The sequence below is a fragment of the Corella eumyota genome, chromosome 4 (assembly GCF_963082875.1).
Source record: "Corella eumyota chromosome 4, kaCorEumy4.1, whole genome shotgun sequence".
Lineage (NCBI taxonomy): Eukaryota > Metazoa > Chordata > Ascidiacea > Phlebobranchia > Corellidae > Corella > Corella eumyota.
Window position 1 is genome coordinate 14,915,534 of NC_137493.1, and position 25,123 is coordinate 14,940,656.

Consider the following 25,123-nt stretch of genomic DNA (forward strand, 5'->3'; position numbering starts at 1 on the left):
AACTATATTTCTATATACATTACATACAAGCGCATTTGGCCTTCAGTATTTTTGTCAACTAATTGCCTAAATTCCCATGCATTTCAATTGCGGAGTTTTTCGTAAATAGCAGTTCGTATATTTTTCAATATACTTTACCGTTACATGTCAAGGAAATTAGGTTTAAATAAACGAGTTAAAAACTTTATAAACAAACCAGATTATGCTTAATTACTATACTCGTTAAAGGTCGGTACTGCATATAGTTATTACGTTATTAAAACAGAAGTGTAAAGCAACGGAATAAAGACTGCATTAAAATCTAATAAAGTTAAAGTCATAATAAATAATCGGTTACTGCGCTTACTTTTAAAGTTAAATAACTATTAAAATATTTCAATTAAAATTTTTGTTAATGGTAAAAAACTACAGTATTTAGGTTTAAAATCTTTAAATAGGTGTGTACATCTTGATAAGCTGTTAACCTGACTTCAAAAATGAATAAGTTATCAGTTTTCGTTGTTGTTTGCCTGAGTGTGTTAAGCGTTCAAGCGCAAGACAAATGGTACACGTTCGAGGGCAAACAGTATTTTTTCTCTGATACTGTAGCGACGTACGACGCAGCAAAACTTGCCTGTAAGCTCGAGGGCGCAACCATTCCTAAGATTGAAACTCTTGCAGTTCAAAACTTTTTTACTAGAACAATTTCTGACATAGGTAAGGAAAACTGTTAAAACTTACTCTAACATATTATATTTATAAACTAGTTTAGTTTTGTTTGAATGCATGCAATAACTACCTAGATAAATGTAGGTAAGGTTGTAATTTAGCTAATCATTTATAAAATATTTTTTTAATACCTCAATCAATATTTTATAGCAGTAATTATCGTATTTTGACAACGTTAAGTTATTTCTAAATTAGCTAAGTGACAGGGAGACTCTTTATAATCTAATATAACGTAGACTTGTACTTTTTACAATAGAACTTTTGTAAGCGTTGTTGTTATTTTTAGGTCGAACTGACCCCGGATTTTTTCTCGGCGCCAAGACAGTGACAACCACAGAATACTTGGGTTTCTTCCCGTTTCAGAAAGTTTCATTCGTATGGGAAGACGGTACCGACTTAACTTACACAAACTGGGCATCTGGTCAGCCAGCAGGAGAAAAGCAATGTATTCGAATGACTTCAGACAAGGACGAATGGGCTAACGTAAGATGCGCTGAAAAGTCAAAATACATCTGCGAGAGAAGCCCTCAACTAGGTTAGAGAATTATTACATAATCTCCTAAACAAATACCAAAATATTGATTTTAAAGTGTTTTCTGTAGACTTACTAGCTTAAAAAATATAAGCTTTTAGCTTGCGCCTATTAAATGTATGAAAATTACTTTGTAAGATAGTTAAGGAGATTATTATTGTTTTTAATAATCCAATATCTTAAAATGCTTTTTTAGAGTTTGCTCAGTGCAAAGCTTTCGGTGATCCTCATTATATTACATTTGACGGAAGCGGTATTTATGATTTCATGGGCAACTGCTCCTACATAATGGCAGAAACGAAAGACATACCGAATACTGACCCTTCATATTTTCAAGTCGTTGCCAACAACGAACATCGTACTGATAACATGGGCGTTTCCTCGATTTCCTGCCTTGAAGTTCATTTGGGTGTCGGTACAACTGTTACACTTAACGGCGACAGGTCCATCTTGGTACGTGTTTTTTTTCTTTGTATATAACTTTATCCTCGATGCGGAAAGAGCGAAATGCGAGACTTAATCATAGAGCAACAACGGTTACCCTGACCCAGTTTTGGGTTGCTTTTGACAGTTTGGAATATTATAGATTATGATTGCCCGATAATTAAGCTGCTGATTAGGTGCTAGCCCAGCAAAGTTTATACGGTTTATAGCGCCCTACTCAAGAGCACTGCAGCATAAGATCACTGGGGATCGTACCCATGACCTCATGTAGTGTAGGAAGTGTTGTGATTTGTACATTAACGTTTCTTTTAAAAGTTTTTTAAGCAAATAACAAAAAACGAAGAGTTTAATCAATTATCAACTAAACAACACACATTTTTTTGTTTAGTTTGATGGTGATAAAGTTTGGGGCTTGACATCGGATCCAGTAAACGTTGTTCAATCTGGAACGTCTTTAATCTTATCTGCTGCCAACGGACTTCGTGTGATTTTTAGCGGTCAAGCAGCCTACGTATGGCTACCTGGTAGCTACCAAAACAAGGTTTGCAATTGAAGCCTATTAAACTATACCGTAAAAGGTTATTTGTAACATGGTGTAAAAATGTAAAATAGATAAAAAAATAGATGAAGTCGAAACTTGTTTTTAAATCATTTATATCGTAATAAATGCCAATTACTAAATGGGGGTTTGAGGTATTTTATGTATTAAACATTGGGTAAAAATCAATTTAGGTTCGAGGTCTGTGTGGCAACTACAACAAAGATCCCAAGGACGATTTAGAATTACCGGACGGTTCGACAGCAACTAGCTTTTTGGATTTGACAAAAGCTTACATTGTAGGTGATTGCGAAAATAAGGACCCTGAAACTAATGATTGCGCAGATCCAGAAAAATGGTATTTTAATGCTTTTTTTAAGGATTTTTTTTTAGACTGTTTGCCTTACTACGCCGATGTGTTTTTGAAAAAAAAATACAAAAACGAGACGATTCATTTTAATGGTAAAACGATTTTTTTTTTTTTTTTAACAAATTTAGTTTTAAGACCTTGACGGCACTTTGTCTATTAAAAAAAAAAATTTTGCTTATAGGGGTAGTAATGATTATTGCGGAGTCATAAATGATCCTTCAGGAGTGTTTGCCGATTGCCAAACTAGGGTTAGCCCGGATGACTTCTTCGAAAATTGTGTGTTTGATGTGTGCGCAAAGAATGGAGACAAAAGCGTTTTGACAAACGTATGTATAAAATATTTTTATAGTGTTTAGCTAAGCATCATTACTTATTTTATTGGAGTCTGCTTTTCATACGAAAACCGCCATTTTGGATAACTTTAACAGCCATTAATAGTTATTTAATCAAACTTATTATTGTTTTTCAACTGGTTTGCAATCGTCCGATAAAAATCATATATTTTGAGAGGCAATGTGTCCACTGACTGAGTATTCAATGTTAAATCTGTTTTTATTAAAATTGAAAATAATTAATTATTTTAAATGTTTAGTCGATCAAAACGTATAGCGACGAGTGCGGCAAAGTTGGCCACCAAGTTTGTGACTGGAGAACTCAGACCAGCTCTCTGCCTATGGTTTGCCCAGAGAATGCTCATTACGAAGGTTGCACAAGTCCTTGTCAATCGATTTGTATTGCCCCGGAAGTGCCAGATCAGTAAGTTTTCAAAGTTATCATTGTAACACTTGCCACATTACATGAGGTCGTGAATTCGATCTCTACAGCTCTTGTATGGTAGCGCCCCTGAGCGCTATAAAAGATGAACTTCTGCTGAGCCAACACTTTATCAGCAGCGCAAATATAGGGCACAACTTCTGCTGAGCCAACACTTTATCAGCAGCGCAAATATCGGGCACTTATATTCTATAATATCCCAAACTGCCAAATGCAACTCGAGACTGGGTCGGGGTAATTAATGTTACTCTGTGTTTAGGTCATAAAGTTGTCTTTCTCAAATCGAAGATAAAAATATAAAAAAAAATATATATATTAGGTTTGCTAAAGTATTAATAAAGTTTAATCACGCTTCTATATTTTTGTTTAGATGCTTAATCAGAGGCGAGAACGAAGATTGTGTTTGCGACGAAGGATTTATCAAGAGTGGAATAGAATGTGTAGTTAGTGCTGAATGTGGTTGTACTTTTACCACAGAATATCCACCAATTAAAGGAGCCTACATAATCTTACGTAAGTGCTGTTTTATACGTAAATTAATGTCATTATTATAAACTGAAAATCGTCCCTAAGCATGTAAAATAATATTCTTTTAGTTAAAATTGACATTTTATTAAATGCATTTGAATGATTTTGCAAAATTTCATAAATTTTCGCACTATTTAAAGCTTATATTTGTTTTTTGTCAATTTAAACAATTTTATCTAAACTCTTGAAACGTTTTGTATTTCTTAACGAAATTTAATAAAAATTTTATTATTTACAGATGACTCACTTACGTTTGAGGAGATTCATGCTACTTGCACTTGTGTAGATAGAGAGGATATTCAATGTGTGTGTATGGAAGGCTATACTGGAGAACCATGCGTCGGTAATTATTGAAAATAATTATTCAGAAGCTCACACTTAATTGAAATCCCACATATAAAAATACCTTATCTTGTAAAAAAAAGAATACTAAAAGATTTTTTTTTTAAATTTTAAAAACTTTATTTTTATTTAGACATTGACGAATGTGCAATTGCTGCTGCCAATGACTGTGATGCAAATGCCGAGTGTACAAACACACCTGGAAGTTATACTTGTACTTGCAATCAAGGTTACACTGGAGATGGAAAAACTTGTCAAGGTAATTTTAAAGTGGTTTTTAAACACATATACAAAAAAATAATAACACTTTAGCAAACTTTATAACTCACGTTTAAATAAAAAATTTTGACATAAACGAATGTTTAAATAGTAGTGATAATTTTAAAAAAAAATCTATTCTTTTATTTTCAAAATTGTTTATTTGACTATATACCTGTTTACAGACATCGACGAATGTGCTGATGCTGCTGACAATGATTGTGATGCAAATGCCGAGTGTACCAACACACCTGGAAGTTATACTTGTGCTTGCAAAGAGGGTTACACAGGAGATGGAAAAACTTGTCAAGGTAATTTTGCTTAATGTACTTATACTTTTGGAAATACTATTAAAATATTTAAATATATTTAAGACATCGACGAATGTGCAAATAGTGCTGACAATGATTGCGATGCAAATGCCGAGTGTACAAACACACCAGGAAGTTACACATGTGCTTGCAAGGAAGGTTACACCGGAGATGGAAAAACTTGTCAAGGTAATGCAGTGTTTTATAGGTGACAGCATAATAATTATTTTAAGCAAAATTTGCAACTTTTTTTCTACAAAGAACATTATATACAACATTTTTTTGTGAATTTTCAGACATCAACGAATGTGCTGATGCTGCTGACAATGATTGTGATGCAAATGCCGAGTGTACCAACACACCTGGAAGTTATACATGTGCTTGTAACGAAGGTTACACCGGAGATGGAAAAACTTGTCAAGGTAGTTTCTCTTAATATGTTTGTAACTGACTTTAAAACAACAAATTCAATTCGACAAGAGTTTGCTTGATTTAAATTAATTCATAGAAAATACTATATATAAGTCACTTGGCATAAATTTTACAAATTAACAAAAGCATTTAATTGTTACAAATTTGTCAAAATGTAGCTTTGCAATCGTAAATGGTATTTTTTATACATAATTGATTTTAGATATTGACGAATGTGCTGATGCTGCTAACAATGACTGTGATGCGAATGCAGTTTGTGCTAACACACCTGGAAGTTATACATGTACTTGCAACGAAGGTTATACTGGAGATGGAAAAACTTGTCAAGGTAATTTTTTAAATGTTTTGTTATTTCTTAACAAAATTGAAAAGATTTTCATAAAAATTAATTGTCTATGATTAATTTAGGCAATTATAAACGCTCAAGAGTTATTTAACAAAAACTAAAAATGCTTTCGATTTGATTAATATTGAAGTGTAAATTTTTAAAAGTAGAACATTTTTGAATGGTTTGTTTTTTACACCTAATTATGTACTTGAAGACATTGACGAATGTGCTGATGCTGCTGATAATGATTGTGATGCAAATGCAAAGTGTACCAACACACCTGGAAGTTATACATGTACTTGCAACGAAGGTTACACCGGAGATGGAAAAACTTGTCAAGGTAATATCTCTTAATTTTTTAGTAGTTCATTTTCAAACAGTAAAATAACTTTTCACGCAAACGTGCTTGTTTTAGATAAATTGAAGCAAGACAGTGCTGTTTAAATAAACTGTCATTATAATTTTACAGCAATTAAAAAACTTTTTATCATAATATTGTTTAAGTTTAAATATTTTATTAAATTATTTTTTTTTAATATTTAGAAAAAGTACTTTTTTAACTTTTCAACTATTTTAAGACATTGACGAATGTGCTGATGGTGCTGTCAATGACTGTGATGCAAATGCAGAATGTGCCAACACACCTGGAAGTTATACTTGTACTTGTAATGAGGGTTATACTGGAGATGGAAAAACTTGTCAAGGTAAAGAGTTTGCAAGTTACTTTGATGTGATTAAATAAAATATTATTCTAAAGAGGTAAATTATAAAAACTAAAAAATGAACATTGCAGAAGTACATAATAAAGAAATAAAATTAAAGTCTTATATTTTGTATTTTTCAAATTAATTTTAGATATTGACGAATGTGCTGATGCTGCTAACAATGACTGTGATGCAAATGCAGAGTGTGCTAACACACCTGGAAGTTATACATGTACTTGCAACGAAGGTTACACCGGAGATGGAAAAACTTGTCAAGGTAATATCTCTTAATATTTTAGTAGTTCATTTTCAAACAGTAAAATAACTTTTCACGCAAACGTGCTTGTTTTAGATAAATTGAAGCAAGACAGTGCTGTTTAAATAAACTGTCATTATAATTTTACAGCAATTAAAAAACTTTTTATCATAATATTGTTTAAGTTTAAATATTTTATTAAATTATTTTTTTTTAATATTTAGAAAAAGTACTTTTTTAACTTTTCAACTATTTTAAGACATTGACGAATGTGCTGATGGTGCTGTCAATGACTGTGATGCAAATGCAGAATGTGCCAACACACCTGGAAGTTATACTTGTACTTGTAATGAGGGTTATACTGGAGATGGAAAAACTTGTCAAGGTAAAGAGTTTGCAAGTTACTTTGATGTGATTAAATAAAATATTATTCTAAAGAGGTAAATTATAAAAACTAAAAAATGAACATTGCAGAAGTACATAATAAAGAAATAAAATTAAAGTCTTATATTTTGTATTTTTCAAATTAATTTTAGATATTGACGAATGTGCCGATGCTGCTAACAATGACTGTGATGCAAATGCAGAGTGTGCTAACACACCTGGAAGTTATACATGTACTTGCAACGAAGGTTACACCGGAGATGGAAAAACTTGTCAAGGTAATATCTCTTAATTTTTTAGTAGTTCATTTTCAAACAGTAAAATAACTTTTCACGCAAACGTACTTGTTTTAGATAAATTGAAGCAAGACAGTGCTGTTTAAATAAACTGTCATTATAATTTTACAGCAATTAAAAAACTTTTTATCATAATATTGTTTAAGTTTAAATATTTTATTAAACTATTTTTTTTTAATATTTAGAAAAAGTACTTTTTTAACTTTTCAACTATTTTAAGACATTGACGAATGTGCTGATGGTGCTGTCAATGACTGTGATGTAAATGCAGAGTGTGCCAACACACCTGGAAGTTATACTTGTACTTGTAATGAGGGTTATACTGGAGATGGAAAAACTTGTCAAGGTAGGCTGCTACAGTTTTTTACGTTGTACGATTCTAAAAGAATTCTATTATGAACATATAGGCTTTTATCATAACATAATATCTAATTTATAATTTTTTTTAAATTTTTATAAAACATTTTTGCCCTGCTTAAGACATCGACGAATGTGCCGAAGGTGGTAACAATGACTGTGATGCAAATGCAGAGTGTGCCAATACACCTGGAAGTTATACCTGTACTTGCAACGAAGGTTATACTGGAGATGGAAAAACATGTCAAGGTGGTTTTGTGATAAGTTTTTGTAATTATTTATTTAACTATAAATGACATTTACAAAAAGTTGATAGGTTCAAGTTTAATTTAATATAAAGCTAGCTACATTAATAACTTGCTTTTAAAAATTAGAAAAGGAACGGCAATTTTTACTTTAATTTCAGCAATAGCCCAATCATTAATAAATAGTTTAAGGCTAGTCATTTTAATATTAATAATCTTTAAAGACATCGACGAATGTGCTGAAGGCGCAGACAATGACTGTGATGCAAATGCACAGTGTTCAAACACACCTGGAAGTTATACCTGTACTTGCAATGAAGGTTATACCGGAGATGGAAAAACGTGTGAAGGTAAAGCGTTTGTAACATATGTTGATGGGTCGAATCAAAAACTTCTGTAAAAAGTCAAATCAGAATAACAAAATCAGAGAAATAAAATAATATTCTAATTAAAAATATTTTGAAATGAAATAATTTTATTTATAACTAATTGATTTTAGATATCGACGAATGTGCTGATGCTGCTAACAATGACTGTGATGCAAATGCAGTTTGTGCCAACTCACCTGGAAGTTTTACTTGTACTTGCAAAGAAGGTTACACTGGAGATGGAAAGACTTGTGAAGGTATGTAGTTATAAAAAACATTGTTACATAAAAGTATATGCTTTGGGGTGTATGTGTACCAACATCATCTGGCTTTTAGTAGTTATTCCTACATTGCTGTTCAATTTAAGGTTTTGTAACATTTGTGTATGAGTATTTGTTTGATAAGCCACAAATTAGCAAGTTAAAGAAAATTTACAACTTTGAGATATTTTTAAACAGCATTTTTTTATCTTAGTTTTTAAAATAATTTTTGTAAATATTATTTATGTTGATTATTCTTTTTTAAACACTTTTTTTAGATGTTGACGAATGTGCTGAAGGTGCTAACAACGACTGTGATGTAAATGCAATTTGTAGCAACTCACCTGGAAGTTATTCTTGTACTTGCAAAGAAGGTTACACTGGCGATGGAAAAACTTGTCAAGGTGGGTGTTTTGTACAGAATTTTAAAAAAGTTGAAAAAGTGCTGATCGGTCCATTAGGCTTTAATGTTAATGTATATAGTATTAATTAAAAGTATAAAGAATAAATATTCTGCGAGTAACATTTTTTTTAACCTAAGTTGTTTATGTACAGCACAACTAAAAATCTAGTAACCTACTTATATACTTCTTTAAGAATATTACTTTAGATTTTATTCAAGTATGTAGTATATTAAAAATATTTACTGCAATAAAAAAAACAAACTTTGTTTTGAAATAAATCTATAATTATCTACTGTACATTAAGATGTCGACGAATGTGCTGCTGGTGCTGGCAACGACTGTAATGTAAATGCAATTTGTACCAACTCACCTGGAAGTTATACTTGTGCTTGCAAAGCAGGTTATACTGGAGATGGAAAAGATTGTGCAGGTTATTACTTAAATTTTAATATATAATTTCAAGATTGTTGCCAATTTTTTTATCATTTTTTAAATTTTTTTAAGATGTTGATGAATGTACAAATGGTGGTGCAAACTGTCATGCTGATGCCACTTGTGCTAATACGCCGGGATCTTTTACTTGTACCTGTAACGAGGGTTTTTCAGGAAACGGAATAAACTGTGCAAGTAAATACTTTAATAAATCCTAAATAAATAACTTCAACATTAAAAAATACAATAAAATTCACTTTTAATTTTATATGTAGTTTTTGTATACATACAAGTCAACTATATGGCTTTGATATTAGATTACTTTTAGTCTTTAAGTTTTACTTAAAGCTGTTTTCTTAGATGTTGATGTTATTTAGTTGATTCTTTACCTTTTAATGGTTTTAAGCATGAATAAATTAAATACTATTAATTTACTCACGCCCAGATTTAGAAACAGTAAGAACACTTAAGTCAACGATTATTTGTAAAGATTTAAAGATTGAGCAATGTTATAAACTATTTTTACAAGTCAAGTTGATTTTTAGCTAAAGACGAATGCCAGGTCGGCGATAGCACTTGTGATGTTAATGCAGATTGCAAAGATGTGGATGGTGTTCTTATATGCGTGTGTAAAGAAGGTTTTACTGGGGATGGAAAACAATGTTCAGGTACCATTTTAATTCATTTTTATTTGTATGATTATGTGTCAATGCTTGCTTAGATGATTAATTCGTTGCATAGTTTTATCACTGAATATTTATTTTTATCTTTCGGATAGATATGAAATATATAAGTAATATGTTGGCTTAACTTTTACAGTATTTAACAACAACAAGCTACATAAAGTATTTCACTATTAAATTTTCTGTTTTTTTAAATAAATAATTGTACGGTATATTTTACATAAATTTGTATGTTTTAGATATCGATGAATGTGCAGAAGGCGTTGAAAATGATTGTGACACAAACGCAGTTTGTTCTAACACACCTGGAAGTTATACTTGTACTTGCAAAGAGGGGTATAGTGGAGATGGAAAAACATGTGAAGGTATATTGCTAAATGTTGACCAAATCACTCAATTTTTTTTATTGACGAAACTAGACATTTCTATGTTAACAACGTTTATGATGATTTTACATTTATAAACACATGTTTTAATTTATATTGCAATCGTAATTGGTATTTTATGCAAAATTTATTTTAGACATTGACGAATGTGCTGATGGTGCTGACAATGACTGTGATGAAAATGCAGTTTGTACCAACTCACCTGGAAGTTTCACTTGTGCTTGCAAAGATGGTTACTCTGGAGATGGAAAAACTTGTACAGGTATTATACTAACCAATAACGTTTTTCTGGTCGAATAACAACATAATACAAAAAAAAAATAGTTTATAAACATGTTATACTTTAAGCAAATTTTAATATATGTTAACATAGGATTTCATTATTTTATTAACATAAAACTAATCCTTATGTATAAACATGCTTTTAAAAAAATATTTGTATGTAGACAAAAAAGACTTTTTAGTGCATTAACTAAACTAAATGATATTTCAAATAAAATAAAACATGAAAAACTTTTACATTTAAATAAACTCAATATATAAGTAATGCACATATTATTACTACTTCTAATTTAGACATTGACGAGTGTGCCGAAGGTGGTAACAATGACTGTGATGCTAATGCCGAGTGTTCCAACACACCAGGAAGTTTTACTTGTGCTTGTATGGATGGATACTCTGGAGATGGAAAAACTTGTACAGGTATTATACTAACCAATAACTTTTTTCTTAGAATTTGTGTTTTAACATTTTTTCTACATATCTATGTTAAACTATAATATATATAAAATAAATATAATCCAACTCATCATTTTATCACGAAACATACAACGTAATATTTTTATTTGTATATTAAAAACTCGTTGTTTAGTACTTATATTTTACATTAAAAGATAAGAAAAACACCTGGGAAGGGTAAAGCGATTTAGTATTTTCAGTAAATAAACTTTATTTTACTTTTAGACATTGACGAATGTGCAGAAGGCGCTGACAATGATTGTGATGCTAATGCAGTTTGCACCAACACACCTGGAAGTTACACATGTGCTTGCAAGGAGGGTTATTCCGGAGATGGTAAAACTTGTGAAGGTACGTTGCTAAATTTTACACAAAAACACTAGACTTGTTTTAAATCACCACCAATATCAACATTAAATGTATATAACCCTTACAATAGTAAACCAGAAATAGGCTTGGTGTTATTGGGTTTAACCCACAAATATGTTAAAATACCAAACGATTATACATTCAAGGGTAAACTCACAATATTTTTAGAAATCGACGAATGCGAGGATAGTGCTCAAAACGACTGCGACGAAAATGCAATTTGTAGCAACTCAGGTGGTTCTTATACATGTACTTGTAAAGACGGATACTCTGGAGATGGAAAAACTTGCAACGGTAACATTTTTTTACTTAGGTGTGATTTACTTTGTTTAGTCCAATTATAAACAACTATAGTTTAAGAAAGGACAAGAATTCGCAAAGGATTTTAATTTTAACATATTTATGGTAAAAATGTTTGTAGACATAGTCAGAAATATTGTTTAAGTGCATTAAAAATTTGTTTTTTTGGCTAAATAGTACATTCAATGCTTCTTTATAACAATCTATATAATTGAATAAATTTTTATTTTTAAAGAATAATATTAAATTATATTTACAATCATGTGTACGTTATGGTATACTAATACGAATATTGTTTTAGACATTGACGAATGTGCCGAAGGTGGTGACAATAACTGTGATGCAAATGCAAATTGTAACAACACACCTGGAAGTTTTACTTGCGAATGCAAAATTGGTTTCACCGGAGATGGAACGAGTTGTACAGAAAGTGAGTAAAACATATTTATAAGAACTGTGCTTTTAAAAAAAAGTTTTTAATGCGTGCTCTAAAATTTCTAATTTTTAATTTCTATAAGTTTTTTACATTTTTCCACCAGCATCGACACCTAGCAATAATAAGTAATTTTTTTAATAAGTAAGCAATTTAAATTTGTAAAGTCATTTTTCTCTTGGGCTACAGCAAACTTTTTAAAAATTTATTTAAATAACTCACTTAAGTATTGTAATAGTAAATTACTTTTTGATGATGTTAAAAACATATTATTTAAAATCAAACTTAATATTTTTTAAGTAATAAATTTAAAATTATTTTAAGCTGAAAAAGATGAATGTGAAAATGGTGAAAACGATTGCGATGAAAATGCAACTTGTAAGGACACATTTGACAGTTTCACGTGCACTTGTAACGAAGGCTACACTGGAGATGGAAAAACTTGTGCAGGTAAATAGTTTAAAAATGTTGTCGGGGTTATTATAAAAACTTCAGTAATAGGCAAAATTAAGATAACTATTAAAAACAGAGCTTTGGTAAAATTTTATAGTAAAAATAATTTAAGAGCATTTTAAATGCCATTTTTAAACTAACAAATTTAATTTGATATTAGATATCGACGAATGTGCCGAAGGTGGTGACAATAACTGTGATGCAAATGCAAATTGTGACAACACACCTGGAAGCTTTACTTGCGAATGCAAAATTGGTTTCACCGGAGATGGAACGAGTTGCACCGAAAGTGAGTAAACCAATTTTATAAGAATTGGTCTTTTAAATACATGTTTGCTTTTTAAAAAAAAAGAAATTCTAAAAAATAAGTTTTTATTGCGTGCTGTTATCTTTAAATTTTTATTATTGACGCTGGTAGTTTAAGAATAAAAAGTTTAATTAACTGGTAGCGTAGTAAACCGGTTATAAAGTTGAACTACAAGCCAAAAGATTTGGGGTTTAAGCCGCACCAATGTTTTTTCTAAGTAATAAATTTAAAATTATTCTTAGCTGAAAAAGATGAATGTGAAAATGGTGAAAACGATTGCGATGAAAATGCAACTTGTAAGGACACATTTGACAGTTTCACGTGCACTTGTAACGAAGGCTACACTGGAGATGGAAAAACTTGTGCAGGTAAATAGTTTAAAAACGTTGTCGGGGTTATTATAAAAACTTTAGTAATAAGCAAAAATAAGATAAAACAATTAAAAACAGAGCTTTGATAAAATTTTATAGTAGAAATAATGTAAGAGCATTGTAAATGCCATTTTTAAACTAACAAATTTGATATTAGATATCGACGAATGTGCCGAAGGTGGTGACAATAACTGTGATGCAAATGCAGATTGTGACAACACACCTGGAAGCTTTACTTGCGAATGCAAAATTGGTTTCACCGGAGATGGAACGAGTTGTACCGAAAGTGAGTAAACCAATTTTATGGGAATTGGTCTTTTAAATACATTTTTCCTTTTTAAAAAAAAGAAATTCTAAAAAATAAGTTTTTATTGCGTGCTGTTATCTTTAAATTTTTATTATTGACGCTGGTAGTTTAAGAATAAAAAGTTTAATTAACTGGTAGCGTAGTAAACCGGTTATAAAGTTGAACTACAAGCCAAAAGATTTGGGGTTTAAGCCGCACCAATGTTTTTTCTAAGTAATTAATTTAAAATTATTCTTAGCTGAAAGAAATGAATGCGAAAATGGTGAAAACGATTGCGATGAAAATGCAACTTGTAAGGACACATTTGACAGTTTTACTTGCACTTGTAACGAAGGCTACACTGGAGATGGAAAAACTTGTGCAGGTAAATAATTATAAAAAACGTTGTCGGAGTTAATATAAAAACTTTAGTAATAAGTAAAATTAAGATAACAATTAAAAACAGAGCTTTGGTAAAATTTTATAGTAAAAATAATGTAAGAGCATTTTAAATGCCATTTTTAAACTAACAAATTTGATATTAGATGTAGACGAATGTGCTGAAGGAGCTGAAAACGATTGTGATGCAAATGCAGTTTGCGACAACACACCTGGAAGTTTTACCTGCACTTGCAAGGAAGGTTACACCGGAGATGGAAAAACTTGTACAGAACGTAAGTATTTTGATAAATATATTGATACAATGTTATCGCAATTGAATCATTTTTATGAGAAAAGTGCGTTCAAAAACACGTTTGTTAAAAAAATAAATTCTTAAGATTAAGTTTTTGATGCGTCCTGTTATATTAATATTAATTATTGGTCCTTGTAATTTGGGTTTAGCAATTTCCGTTAATTAAACGGTAAATAAACCTAATTATTATAAAACAAGGGTATAACTTATCTTTCTTAGCTTCTCCAGTGTGTGAGGGTGGCCGTGTTTTTTCGACATGCCCTGGTTGCGAAGTATCATGTGAAGATAAGGATATGCCACCCCCTTGTCCATTAGTATGTGTGCCTGGTTGTTCTTGTCCTGTAGGTACCTACGTACTTGATGATAAATGCGTGAATGAAGATGAATGTCCAAGTAACTAATAATTCGTTTGTATAAAACAATGTTTTACTTGTAAATTAAATCTAAGATCGTTTTTTTTTTAAATATAAGTTTGCGTTTTTGAGAAACATAATCAACCGAACTCACATAAAATAATTGTTGGTGCCTAATGTTGCCTTAAACTAATAAGTTGACACTTGTAGTTTGAGATAAACAAATTTAATTTACTAAATAAGTTTTTGTACATTCTTAATTTTCTCTTTTCTTTAACAGTGCCAACAACTCTTCCACCAGCAACAACACCTAGAGATAGTAAGTATTTTTTTAAAGTTAAAATAACAAGTTAAATTAGTATAGTCATTTACTACGACTGCAAACTATTTAAAAATACATTTAAACACGACACTTAATTATTGTTAAATTATATCACTTTTTTATCGATGTAAAAAAAATATTCTTTAAAATCAAATCATACATTTTTCTTAATAATAAATACAAAATTATTCGAAGCTCGAAAGAATGAATGCGAAACAGGAGAACACAATTGTGATGAAAATGCACTTTGTACAGACACAGAAGAGAGCTTTACTTGTACTTGTAATGAAGGATACACTGGAGATGGAAAAACTTGTACAGAAGGTATGTTAAAAGTTAGACACAAAACTTCAACATAGAGATCGATATTGTAAATTACCGAAATTTGGTTTTAAGTCTTGTTTTTTTTGCTAGAAGAGTTTATACAAATAAATGACCAAAAGTATTTTTTATTGTAAGCTTAACTTTTTTTTTTTGTATTTAAAGTAAAGCTTAAAAAAATTACCGTTTAATTTACAGAGTGTACCAACGGTAGAGTGTACTGTACTTGTCACGGTTGTGAAGTAAAATGCGAGGACCGTGAAAATCCACCAGCATGTCCACCAGAGACCTGTAAGGACGGTTGTGGTTGTCCTCATGATACATATGTATTTGAAGACAGATGTGTTCCCGCTACCGAATGTCCAGGTAAAAATACAAAGCAAACAAAAAACTTGTTAAATTTTCTTAGTGGCACATTTTCAAAGACTCTTTTTTTATTAAATTTGTTTTGGCAAATTTGTAATAAAGCGTTTAAATAATTAACCTGTTATAAACACATACATATCTGACCTTACTAAACTTTTTTAGTGTGCGCGGGTGGTCGTGTGTATTCAACATGCCACGGTTGCGAGGTATCATGTCAAAACAAAGATCATCCACCTCCATGTACAAAAGATTGCAAGGCTGGTTGTAGTTGTCCTGAAGGTACCTACGTGCTCGATGATGAATGCGTGAAAGAGGATGAATGTCCAGGTAAAATATCCCTGTTTGTGTGTTAATAATGTGATACCGCATTTTAAGTCAAATAAAAACTAGCCTTGTTTATTTAGATAAAATTAATTGGTAATTGGCCTCTGTAATTACAACGATTAAACAAAATTTATTGTTCTATTGTTGTTATTTTAGTTAATAACGCTGTTTTGAGTTTCCAAAGCCAAAATTTAAATTAAGTTTATTGTTCATTTATAAGTTTTATTTAAATTCACTTTACTATTCAATATGTCATGATGACAAATATGGATAACCATGTTTGGTGTAAATTTTAATAAAGCATGCATTATATTTAACAATAGCAATATTTCTTATTAATTTATTTGTTTGTGCTTGCTAACAGAAATCGATCACTGCGAGTAAGGTGATGACAAAAAATAGAAGACCCTAAATATTTACAGAATTATTGGTGGTGTTTCAATCGTGTAGTTAAAACAATATAAACAGAATTGTATGTGTATGTTATTATATTTTTTTCATAGTTAAGACAAATTTAAACTGAATTTCTTTTAAAACTAACTTTTTTTTAACAATGTATTTATATTTAATCTGAAAACGGTTTTAAATTTATTTTACTGCTCTACTTCTATTTGCTAAAATAATAATTTGTGTAATCGCCTATAGTTATAGACATAAATAAATTCCTATGGTAAATAAAACTGAGAATTTTGCTGAACAAGATAAGTTTGCTTACATTTAAAAATCAAAAATATCTTTGTTTTTGTGGTAATTATGCGTATAAATTTTCAAATACCTATGTCAGTTTAACATCCAGGCGTAAAGTTTGTTGATAAATAAAACTCAAACCATAGTGTTTAACCTCGGGCATGATTCAAGATTTAAAACATAAAGATGCCCCAAACTGTACGTTCATGCTTTAGCTTACAGTTTGTTTACATGTAACTTAAACAGCTTAGTTTTGGTATAAAGCCTTTTAAGTTGTATTTACAAATAATTGTTAATTTTAATAATTAACTATTTGAAGTGCAAGATAGTAAAATACACATAGTAAAATAACAATTGTGAGTATTAAACTTAATAGTTTTTGGTCATTTTACGTTTAAAAATAAACCTAAGGATAGTCTTATAAAATCAGAAAATCGTACATAAAAAGGTATGTCCCTGGCTATATGCACTTTATTTAAAAAAGTTTAAAAACACTATTTTATAATTGCCATTTGTTTGCCAATGTGTTGTTCATTGTTACAAGTATTTACAAATTAATATTTTACAAATTTTCAAAACATAAATTTAAATTATTTATTAGATGCGCTTTGATCTAACTAACATTTAAGATAAAACATTTCACCAAAATTTTTTTTAAATCTAAACAACGTATTTTTAAAAAATTAGCAAAAAATATTAATAATTAATAAAGTTATGACAAATTTATTAATATTTTTCAAAATTTAAAAACTCAAATTTAAATATTTTATTAGATGTGCCTTGACCTAACTAACATTCAAAATATAACATTTTACCAAAATATTCTAAAAAACAAACTTTAGAGGTATATTTCATATTGCCTCTAGCGCCCCCACTTAACCTCAATTTGGTATTATGAAAAAAATTTTGCGAAAAAGTTGAAAATTTTAATTCAAATTTAAGTAGTACCATTAGAACCCAATTGATCTAAACACCGTATTTTTAAAAAATTAGCAAAAAATATTAATAATTAATAAAGTTATGACAAATTTATTAATATTTTGCAAAATTTCAAAACTCAAATTTAAATATTTTATTACATGTGCCTTGACCTAACTAACATTCAAGATATAACATTTTACCAAAATATTCTAAAAAACAAAAGTTAGAGGTATATTTCATATTGCCTATAGCGCCCCCCTCGACCTTATTTTGCTACCATAAAAAAAAATTTCAAAAAAGAAGAAAATTTCAATTCAAATTTAAGTAGTACCATTAAAACCCAATTGATTTAAACAACGTATTTTTTAAAAATTAGCAAAAAATATTAATAATTAATAAAGTTATGACAAATTTATTAATATTTTACAAATTTTCAAAACTCAAATTTAAATATTTTATTAGATGTGCCTTGACCTAACTAACATTCAAGATAAAACATTTTACCAAAATATTCTAAAAAACAAAAGTTAGAGGTATATTTCATATTGCCTATAGCGCCCCCCTCGACCTTATTTTGCTACCATAAAAAAAAATTTCAAAAAAGATGAAAATTTCAATTCAAATTTAAGTAGTACCATTAGAACCCAATTGATTTAAACAACGTATTTTTTTTAAATTAGCAAAAAATATTAATAATTAATAAAGTTATGACAAATTTATTAATATTTTGCAAAATTTTAAAACTCAAATTTAAATATTTTATTAGATGTGCCTTGACTTAACTAATATTCAAGATATAACATTTTACCAGAATATTCTAAAAAACAAAAATTAGAGTTATATTTCATATTGCCTCTAGCGCCCCCACTTAACCTCAATTTGGTATTATGAAAAAAATTTTGCGAAAAAGTTGAAAATTTTAAATCGAATTTAAATAATACCATTACAACCCAATTAGTCTAAACAACGTATTTTCAAAAAATTAGCAAAAAATATTAATAATTGATAAAGTTATGACAAATTTATTAATATTTTACAAATTTTCAAAACTCAAATTTAAATATTTTATTAGATGTGCCTTGACCTAACTAACATTCAAGATAAAACATTTTACGAAAATATTCAATAAAACAAAAATTAGAGGTATTTTTTATATTGCCTCTAGCGCCCCCACTTAACCTCAATTTGGTATTATGAAAAAAATTTTGCGAAATAGTTGAAAATTTTAAATCGAATTTAAGTAATACCATTACAACCCAATTAGTCTAAACAACGTATTTACAAAAAATTAGCAAAAAATATTAATAATTAATAAAGTTATGACAAATTTATTAATATTTTACAAATTTTCAAAGCTCAAATTTAAATATTTTATTAGATGTGCCTTGACCTAACTAACATTCAAGATAAAACATTTTACGAAAATATTCAATAAAACAAAAATTAGAGGTATTTTTTATATTGCCTCTAGCGCCCCCAATTAACCTCAATTTGGTACAATTTGGTATTATGAAAAAAATTTTGCAAAAAAGTTGAAAATTTTAAATTAAATTTAAGTAATACCATTACAACCCAATTAGTCTAAACAACGTATTTACAAAAAATTAGCAAAAAATATTAATAATTAATAAAGTTATGACAAATTTATTAATATTTTACAAATTTTCAAAACTCAAATTTAAATATTTTATTAGATGTGCCTTGACCTAACTAACATTCAAGATAAAACATTTTACGAAAATATTCAATAAAACAAAAATTAGAGGTATTTTTTATATTGCCTTTAGCGCCCCCACTTAACCTCAATTTGGTACAATTTGGTATTATGAAAAAATTTTGCGAAAAAGTTGAAAATTTTAAATTGAATTTAAGTAATACCATTACAACCCAATTAGTCTAAACAACGTATTTACAAAAAATTAGCAAAAAATATTAATAATTAATAAAGTTATGACAAATTTATTAATATTTTACAAATTTTCAAAGCTCAAATTTAAATATTTTATTAGATGTGCCTTGACCTAACTAACATTCAAGATAAAACATTTTACGAAAATATTCAATAAAACAAAAATTAGAGGTATTTTTTATATTGCCTCTAGCGCCCCCAATTAACCTCAATTTGGTATTATGAAAAAAAATTTCAGAAAAAGTTGAAAATTTTAAATTGAATTTAAGTAATACCATTACAACCCAATTAGTCTAAACAACGTATTTTCAAAAAATTAGCAAAAAATATTAATAATTGATAAAGTTATGACAAATTTATTAATATTTTACAAATTTTCAAAACTCAAATTTAAATATTTTATTAGATGTGCCTTGACCTAACTAACATTCAAGATAAAACATTTTACGAAAATATTCAATAAAACAAAAATTAGAGGTATTTTTTATATTGCCTCTAGCGCCCCCACTTAACCTCAATTTGGTATTATGAAAAAAATTTTGCGAAAAAGTTGAAAATTTTTAATCGAATTTAAGTAATACCATTACAACCCAATTAGTCTAAACAACGTATTTTCAAAAAATTAGCAAAAAATATTAATAATTGATAAAGTTATGACAAATTTATTAATATTTTACAAATTTTCAAAACTCAAATTTAAATATTTTATTAGATGTGCCTTGACCTAACTAACATTCAAGATAAAACATTTTACGAAAATATTCAATAAAACAAAAATTAGAGGTATTTTTTATATTGCATCTAGCGCCATCACTTAACCTCAATTTGGTATTATGAAAAAAATTTTGCAAAAAAGTTGGAAATTTTAAATTGAATTTAAGTAATACCATTACAACCCAATTAGTCTAAACAACGTATTTTCAAAAAATTAGGAAAAAATATTAATAATTAATAAAGTTATGACAAATTTATTAATATTTTACAAATTTTCAAAACTCAAATTTAAATATTTTATTAGATGTGCCTTGACCTAACTAACATTCAAGATAAAACATTTTACCAAAATATTCTAAAAAGCAAAAGTTAGAGGTATATTTCATATTGCCTATAGCGCCCCCCTCGACCTTATTTTGCTACCATAAAAAAAAATTTCAAAAAAGATGAAAATTTCAATTCAAATTTAAGTAGTACCATTAGAACCCAATTGATTTAAACAACGTATTTTTTTTAAATTAGCAAAAAATATTAATAATTAATAAAGTTATGACAAATTTATTAATATTTTGCAAAATTTCAAAACTCAAATTTAAATATTTTATTAGATGTGCCTTGACCTAACTAATATTCAAGATATAACATTTTACCAAAATATTCTAAAAAATAAAAATTAGAGGTATATTTCATATTGCCTCTAGCGCCCCCACTTAACCTCAATTTGGTATTATGAAAAAAAATTTGCGAAAAAGTTGAAAATTTTAAATCGAATTTAAGTAATACCATTACAACCCAATTAGTCTAAACAACGTATTTTCAAAAAATTAGCAAAAAATATTAATAATTGATAAAGTTATGACAAATTTATTAATATTTTACAAATTTTCAAAACTCAAATTTAAATATTTTATTAGATGTGCCTTGACCTAACTAACATTCAAGATAAAACATTTTACGAAAATATTCAATAAAACAAAAATTAGAGGTATTTTTTATATTGCCTCTAGCGCCCCCACTTAACCTCAATTTGGTATTATGAAAAAAATTTTGCAAAAAACTTGAAAATTTTAAATCGAATTTAAGTAATACCATTACAACCCAATTAGTCTAAACAACGTATTTTCAAAAAATTAGCAAAAAATATTAATAATTGATAAAGTTATGACAAATTTATTAATATTTTACAAATTTTCAAAACTCAAATTTAAATATTTTATTAGATGTGCCTTGACCTAACTAACATTCAAGATAAAACATTTTACAAAAATATTCAATAAAACAAAAATTAGAGGTATTTTTTATATTGCCTCTAGCGCCCCCACTTAACTTCAATTTGGTATTAAGAAAAAAATTTTGCGAAAAAGTTGAAAATTTTAAATCGAATTTAAGTAATACCATTACAACCCAATTAGTCTAAACAACGTATTTTCAAAAAATTAGCAAAAAATATTAATAATTGATAAAGTTATGACAAATTTATTAATATTTTACAAATTTTCAAAACTCAAATATAAATATTTTATTAGATGTGCCTTGACCTAACTAACATTCAAGATCAAACATTTTACGAAAATATTCAATAAAACAAAAATTAGAGGTATTTTTTATATTGCCTTTAGCGCCTCCACTTAACCTCAATTTGGTATTATGAAAAAAAATTTCAGAAAAAGTTGAAAATTTTAAATTGAATTTAAGTAATACCATTACAACCCAATTAGTCTAAACAACGTATTTTCAAAAAATTAGCAAAAAATATTAATAATTGATAAAGTTATGACAAATTTATTAATATTTTACAAATTTTCAAAACTCAAATTTAAATATTTTATTAGATGTGCCTTGACCTAACTAACATTCAAGATAAAACATTTTACGAAAATATTCAATAAAACAAAAATTAGAGGTATTTTTTATATTGCCTCTAGCGCCCCCACTTAACCTCAATTTGGTATTATGAAAAAAATTTTGCGAAAAAGTTGAAAATTTTTAATCGAATTTAAGTAATACCATTACAACCCAATTAGTCTAAACAACGTATTTTCAAAAAATTAGCAAAAAATATTAATAATTGATAAAGTTATGACAAATTTATTAATATTTTACAAATTTTCAAAACTCAAATTTAAATATTTTATTAGATGTGCCTTGACCTAACTAATATTCAAGATATAACATTTTACCAAAATATTCTAAAAAATAAAAATTAGAGGTATATTTCATATTGCCTCTAGCGCCCCCACTTAACCTCAATTTGGTATTATGAAAAAAATTTTGCGAAAAAGTTGAAAATTTTAAATCGAATTTAAGTAATACCATTACAACCCAATTAGTCTAAACAACGTATTTTCAAAAAATTAGCAAAAAATATTAATAATTGATAAAGTTATGACAAATTTATTAATATTTTACAAATTTTCAAAACTCAAATTTAAATATTTTATTAGATGTGCCTTGACCTAACTAACATTCAAGATAAAACATTTTACAAAAATATTCAATAAAACAAAAATTAGAGGTATTTTTTATATTGCCTCTAGCGCCCCCACTTAACTTCAATTTGGTATTAAGAAAAAAATTTTGCGAAAAAGTTGAAAATTTTAAATCGAATTTAAGTAATACCATTACAACCCAATTAGTCTAAACAACGTATTTTCAAAAAATTAGCAAAAAATATTAATAATTGATAAAGTTATGACAAATTTATTAATATTTTACAAATTTTCAAAACTCAAATATAAATATTTTATTAGATGTGCCTTGACCTAACTAACATTCAAGATCAAACATTTTACGAAAATATTCAATAAAACAAAAATTAGAGGTATTTTTTATATTGCCTTTAGCGCCTCCACTTAACCTCAATTTGGTATTATGAAAAAAAATTTCAGAAAAAGTTGAAAATTTTAAATTGAATTTAAGTAATACCATTACAACCCAATTAGTCTAAACAACGTATTTTCAAAAAATTAGCAAAAAATATTAATAATTGATAAAGTTATGACAAATTTATTAATATTTTACAAATTTTCAAAACTCAAATTTAAATATTTTATTAGATGTGCCTTGACCTAACTAACATTCAAGATAAAACATTTTACGAAAATATTCAATAAAACAAAAATTAGAGGTATTTTTTATATTGCCTCTAGCGCCCCCACTTAACCTCAATTTGGTATTATGAAAAAAATTTTGCGAAAAAGTTGAAAATTTTTAATCGAATTTAAGTAATACCATTACAACCCAATTAGTCTAAACAACGTATTTTCAAAAAATTAGCAAAAAATATTAATAATTGATAAAGTTATGACAAATTTATTAATATTTTACAAATTTTTAAAACTCAAATTTAAATATTTTATTAGATGTGCCTTGACCTAACTAACATTCAAGATAAAACATTTTACGAAAATATTCAATAAAACAAAAATTAGAGGTATTTTTTATATTGCATCTAGCGCCATCACTTAACCTCAATTTGGTATTATGAAAAAAATTTTGCAAAAAAGTTGGAAATTTTAAATTGAATTTAAGTAATACCATTACAACCCAATTAGTCTAAACAACGTATTTTCAAAAAATTAGGAAAAAATATTAATAATTAATAAAGTTATGACAAATTTATTAATATTTTACAAATTTTCAAAACTCAAATTTAAATATTTTATTAGATGTGCCTTGACCTAACTAACATTCAAGATAAAACATTTTACCAAAATATTCTAAAAAGCAAAAGTTAGAGGTATATTTCATATTGCCTATAGCGCCCCCCTCGACCTTATTTTGCTACCATAAAAAAAAATTTCAAAAAAGATGAAAATTTCAATTCAAATTTAAGTAGTACCATTAGAACCCAATTGATTTAAACAACGTATTTTTTTTAAATTAGCAAAAAATATTAATAATTAATAAAGTTATGACAAATTTATTAATATTTTGCAAAATTTCAAAACTCAAATTTAAATATTTTATTAGATGTGCCTTGACCTAACTAATATTCAAGATATAACATTTTACCAAAATATTCTAAAAAATAAAAATTAGAGGTATATTTCATATTGCCTCTAGCGCCCCCACTTAACCTCAATTTGGTATTATGAAAAAAAATTTGCGAAAAAGTTGAAAATTTTAAATCGAATTTAAGTAATACCATTACAACCCAATTAGTCTAAACAACGTATTTTCAAAAAATTAGCAAAAAATATTAATAATTGATAAAGTTATGACAAATTTATTAATATTTTACAAATTTTCAAAACTCAAATTTAAATATTTTATTAGATGTGCCTTGACCTAACTAACATTCAAGATAAAACATTTTACGAAAATATTCAATAAAACAAAAATTAGAGGTATTTTTTATATTGCCTCTAGCGCCCCCACTTAACCTCAATTTGGTATTATGAAAAAAATTTTGCAAAAAACTTGAAAATTTTAAATCGAATTTAAGTAATACCATTACAACCCAATTAGTCTAAACAACGTATTTTCAAAAAATTAGCAAAAAATATTAATAATTGATAAAGTTATGACAAATTTATTAATATTTTACAAATTTTCAAAACTCAAATTTAAATATTTTATTAGATGTGCCTTGACCTAACTAACATTCAAGATAAAACATTTTACAAAAATATTCAATAAAACAAAAATTAGAGGTATTTTTTATATTGCCTCTAGCGCCCCCACTTAACTTCAATTTGGTATTAAGAAAAAAATTTTGCGAAAAAGTTGAAAATTTTAAATCGAATTTAAGTAATACCATTACAACCCAATTAGTCTAAACAACGTATTTTCAAAAAATTAGCAAAAAATATTAATAATTGATAAAGTTATGACAAATTTATTAATATTTTACAAATTTTCAAAACTCAAATATAAATATTTTATTAGATGTGCCTTGACCTAACTAACATTC

The 25,123-nt window shown here is 27.7% G+C and overlaps 2 protein-coding genes across 2 annotated transcripts; both read left to right on the top strand.

Annotated features, from left to right (window-relative positions):
* The first annotated feature begins 476 nt into the window (after positions 1-476).
* LOC145750928 (alpha-tectorin-like) lies at positions 477-3,920 on the top strand. The gene is made up of 8 exons (XM_082566999.1): positions 477-696; positions 995-1,243; positions 1,437-1,693; positions 2,073-2,225; positions 2,417-2,580; positions 2,774-2,918; positions 3,185-3,348; positions 3,737-3,920. Exons 1-8 carry the CDS (start codon positions 477-479, stop codon positions 3,918-3,920), a joined length of 1,536 nt encoding a protein of 511 aa, XP_082423125.1.
* On the top strand, positions 3,799-16,570 carry LOC145749647 (uncharacterized). Its single transcript, XM_082565470.1, has 38 exons — positions 3,799-3,879; positions 4,133-4,237; positions 4,370-4,495; positions 4,680-4,805; positions 4,869-4,994; positions 5,102-5,227; positions 5,440-5,565; positions 5,780-5,905; positions 6,144-6,269; positions 6,421-6,546; positions 6,785-6,910; positions 7,062-7,187; positions 7,426-7,551; positions 7,686-7,811; positions 8,032-8,157; positions 8,307-8,432; positions 8,714-8,839; positions 9,144-9,269; positions 9,344-9,466; positions 9,817-9,939; positions 10,194-10,319; positions 10,477-10,602; positions 10,917-11,042; positions 11,304-11,429; positions 11,616-11,741; positions 12,049-12,177; positions 12,505-12,630; positions 12,794-12,922; positions 13,183-13,308; positions 13,469-13,597; positions 13,857-13,982; positions 14,143-14,271; positions 14,511-14,684; positions 14,925-14,963; positions 15,162-15,290; positions 15,486-15,653; positions 15,816-15,980; positions 16,342-16,570. The coding sequence occupies exons 2-38, from the start codon at positions 4,207-4,209 to the stop codon at positions 16,359-16,361; spliced, it is 4,512 nt and encodes a 1,503-aa protein (XP_082421596.1). The 5' UTR covers positions 3,799-3,879; positions 4,133-4,206; the 3' UTR covers positions 16,362-16,570.
* Positions 16,571-25,123: the final 8,553 nt, after the last annotated feature.

Coding starts and splice junctions, on each gene's coding strand:
- LOC145750928 (XM_082566999.1), top strand. CDS start 477: ATGAATAAGTTATCAGTTTTCGTTGTTGTTTGCCTGAGTGTGTTAAGC. Junction 697..994: donor TAGAACAATTTCTGACATAG/GTAAGGAAAACT, acceptor TGTTATTTTTAG/GTCGAACTGACCCCGGATTT. Junction 2,226..2,416: donor CTGGTAGCTACCAAAACAAG/GTTTGCAATTGA, acceptor AAATCAATTTAG/GTTCGAGGTCTGTGTGGCAA.
- LOC145749647 (XM_082565470.1), top strand. CDS start 4,207: ATGGAAGGCTATACTGGAGAACCATGCGTCG. Junction 4,995..5,101: donor AGATGGAAAAACTTGTCAAG/GTAATGCAGTGT, acceptor GTGAATTTTCAG/ACATCAACGAATGTGCTGAT. Junction 13,598..13,856: donor TGGAACGAGTTGTACCGAAA/GTGAGTAAACCA, acceptor AATTATTCTTAG/CTGAAAGAAATGAATGCGAA.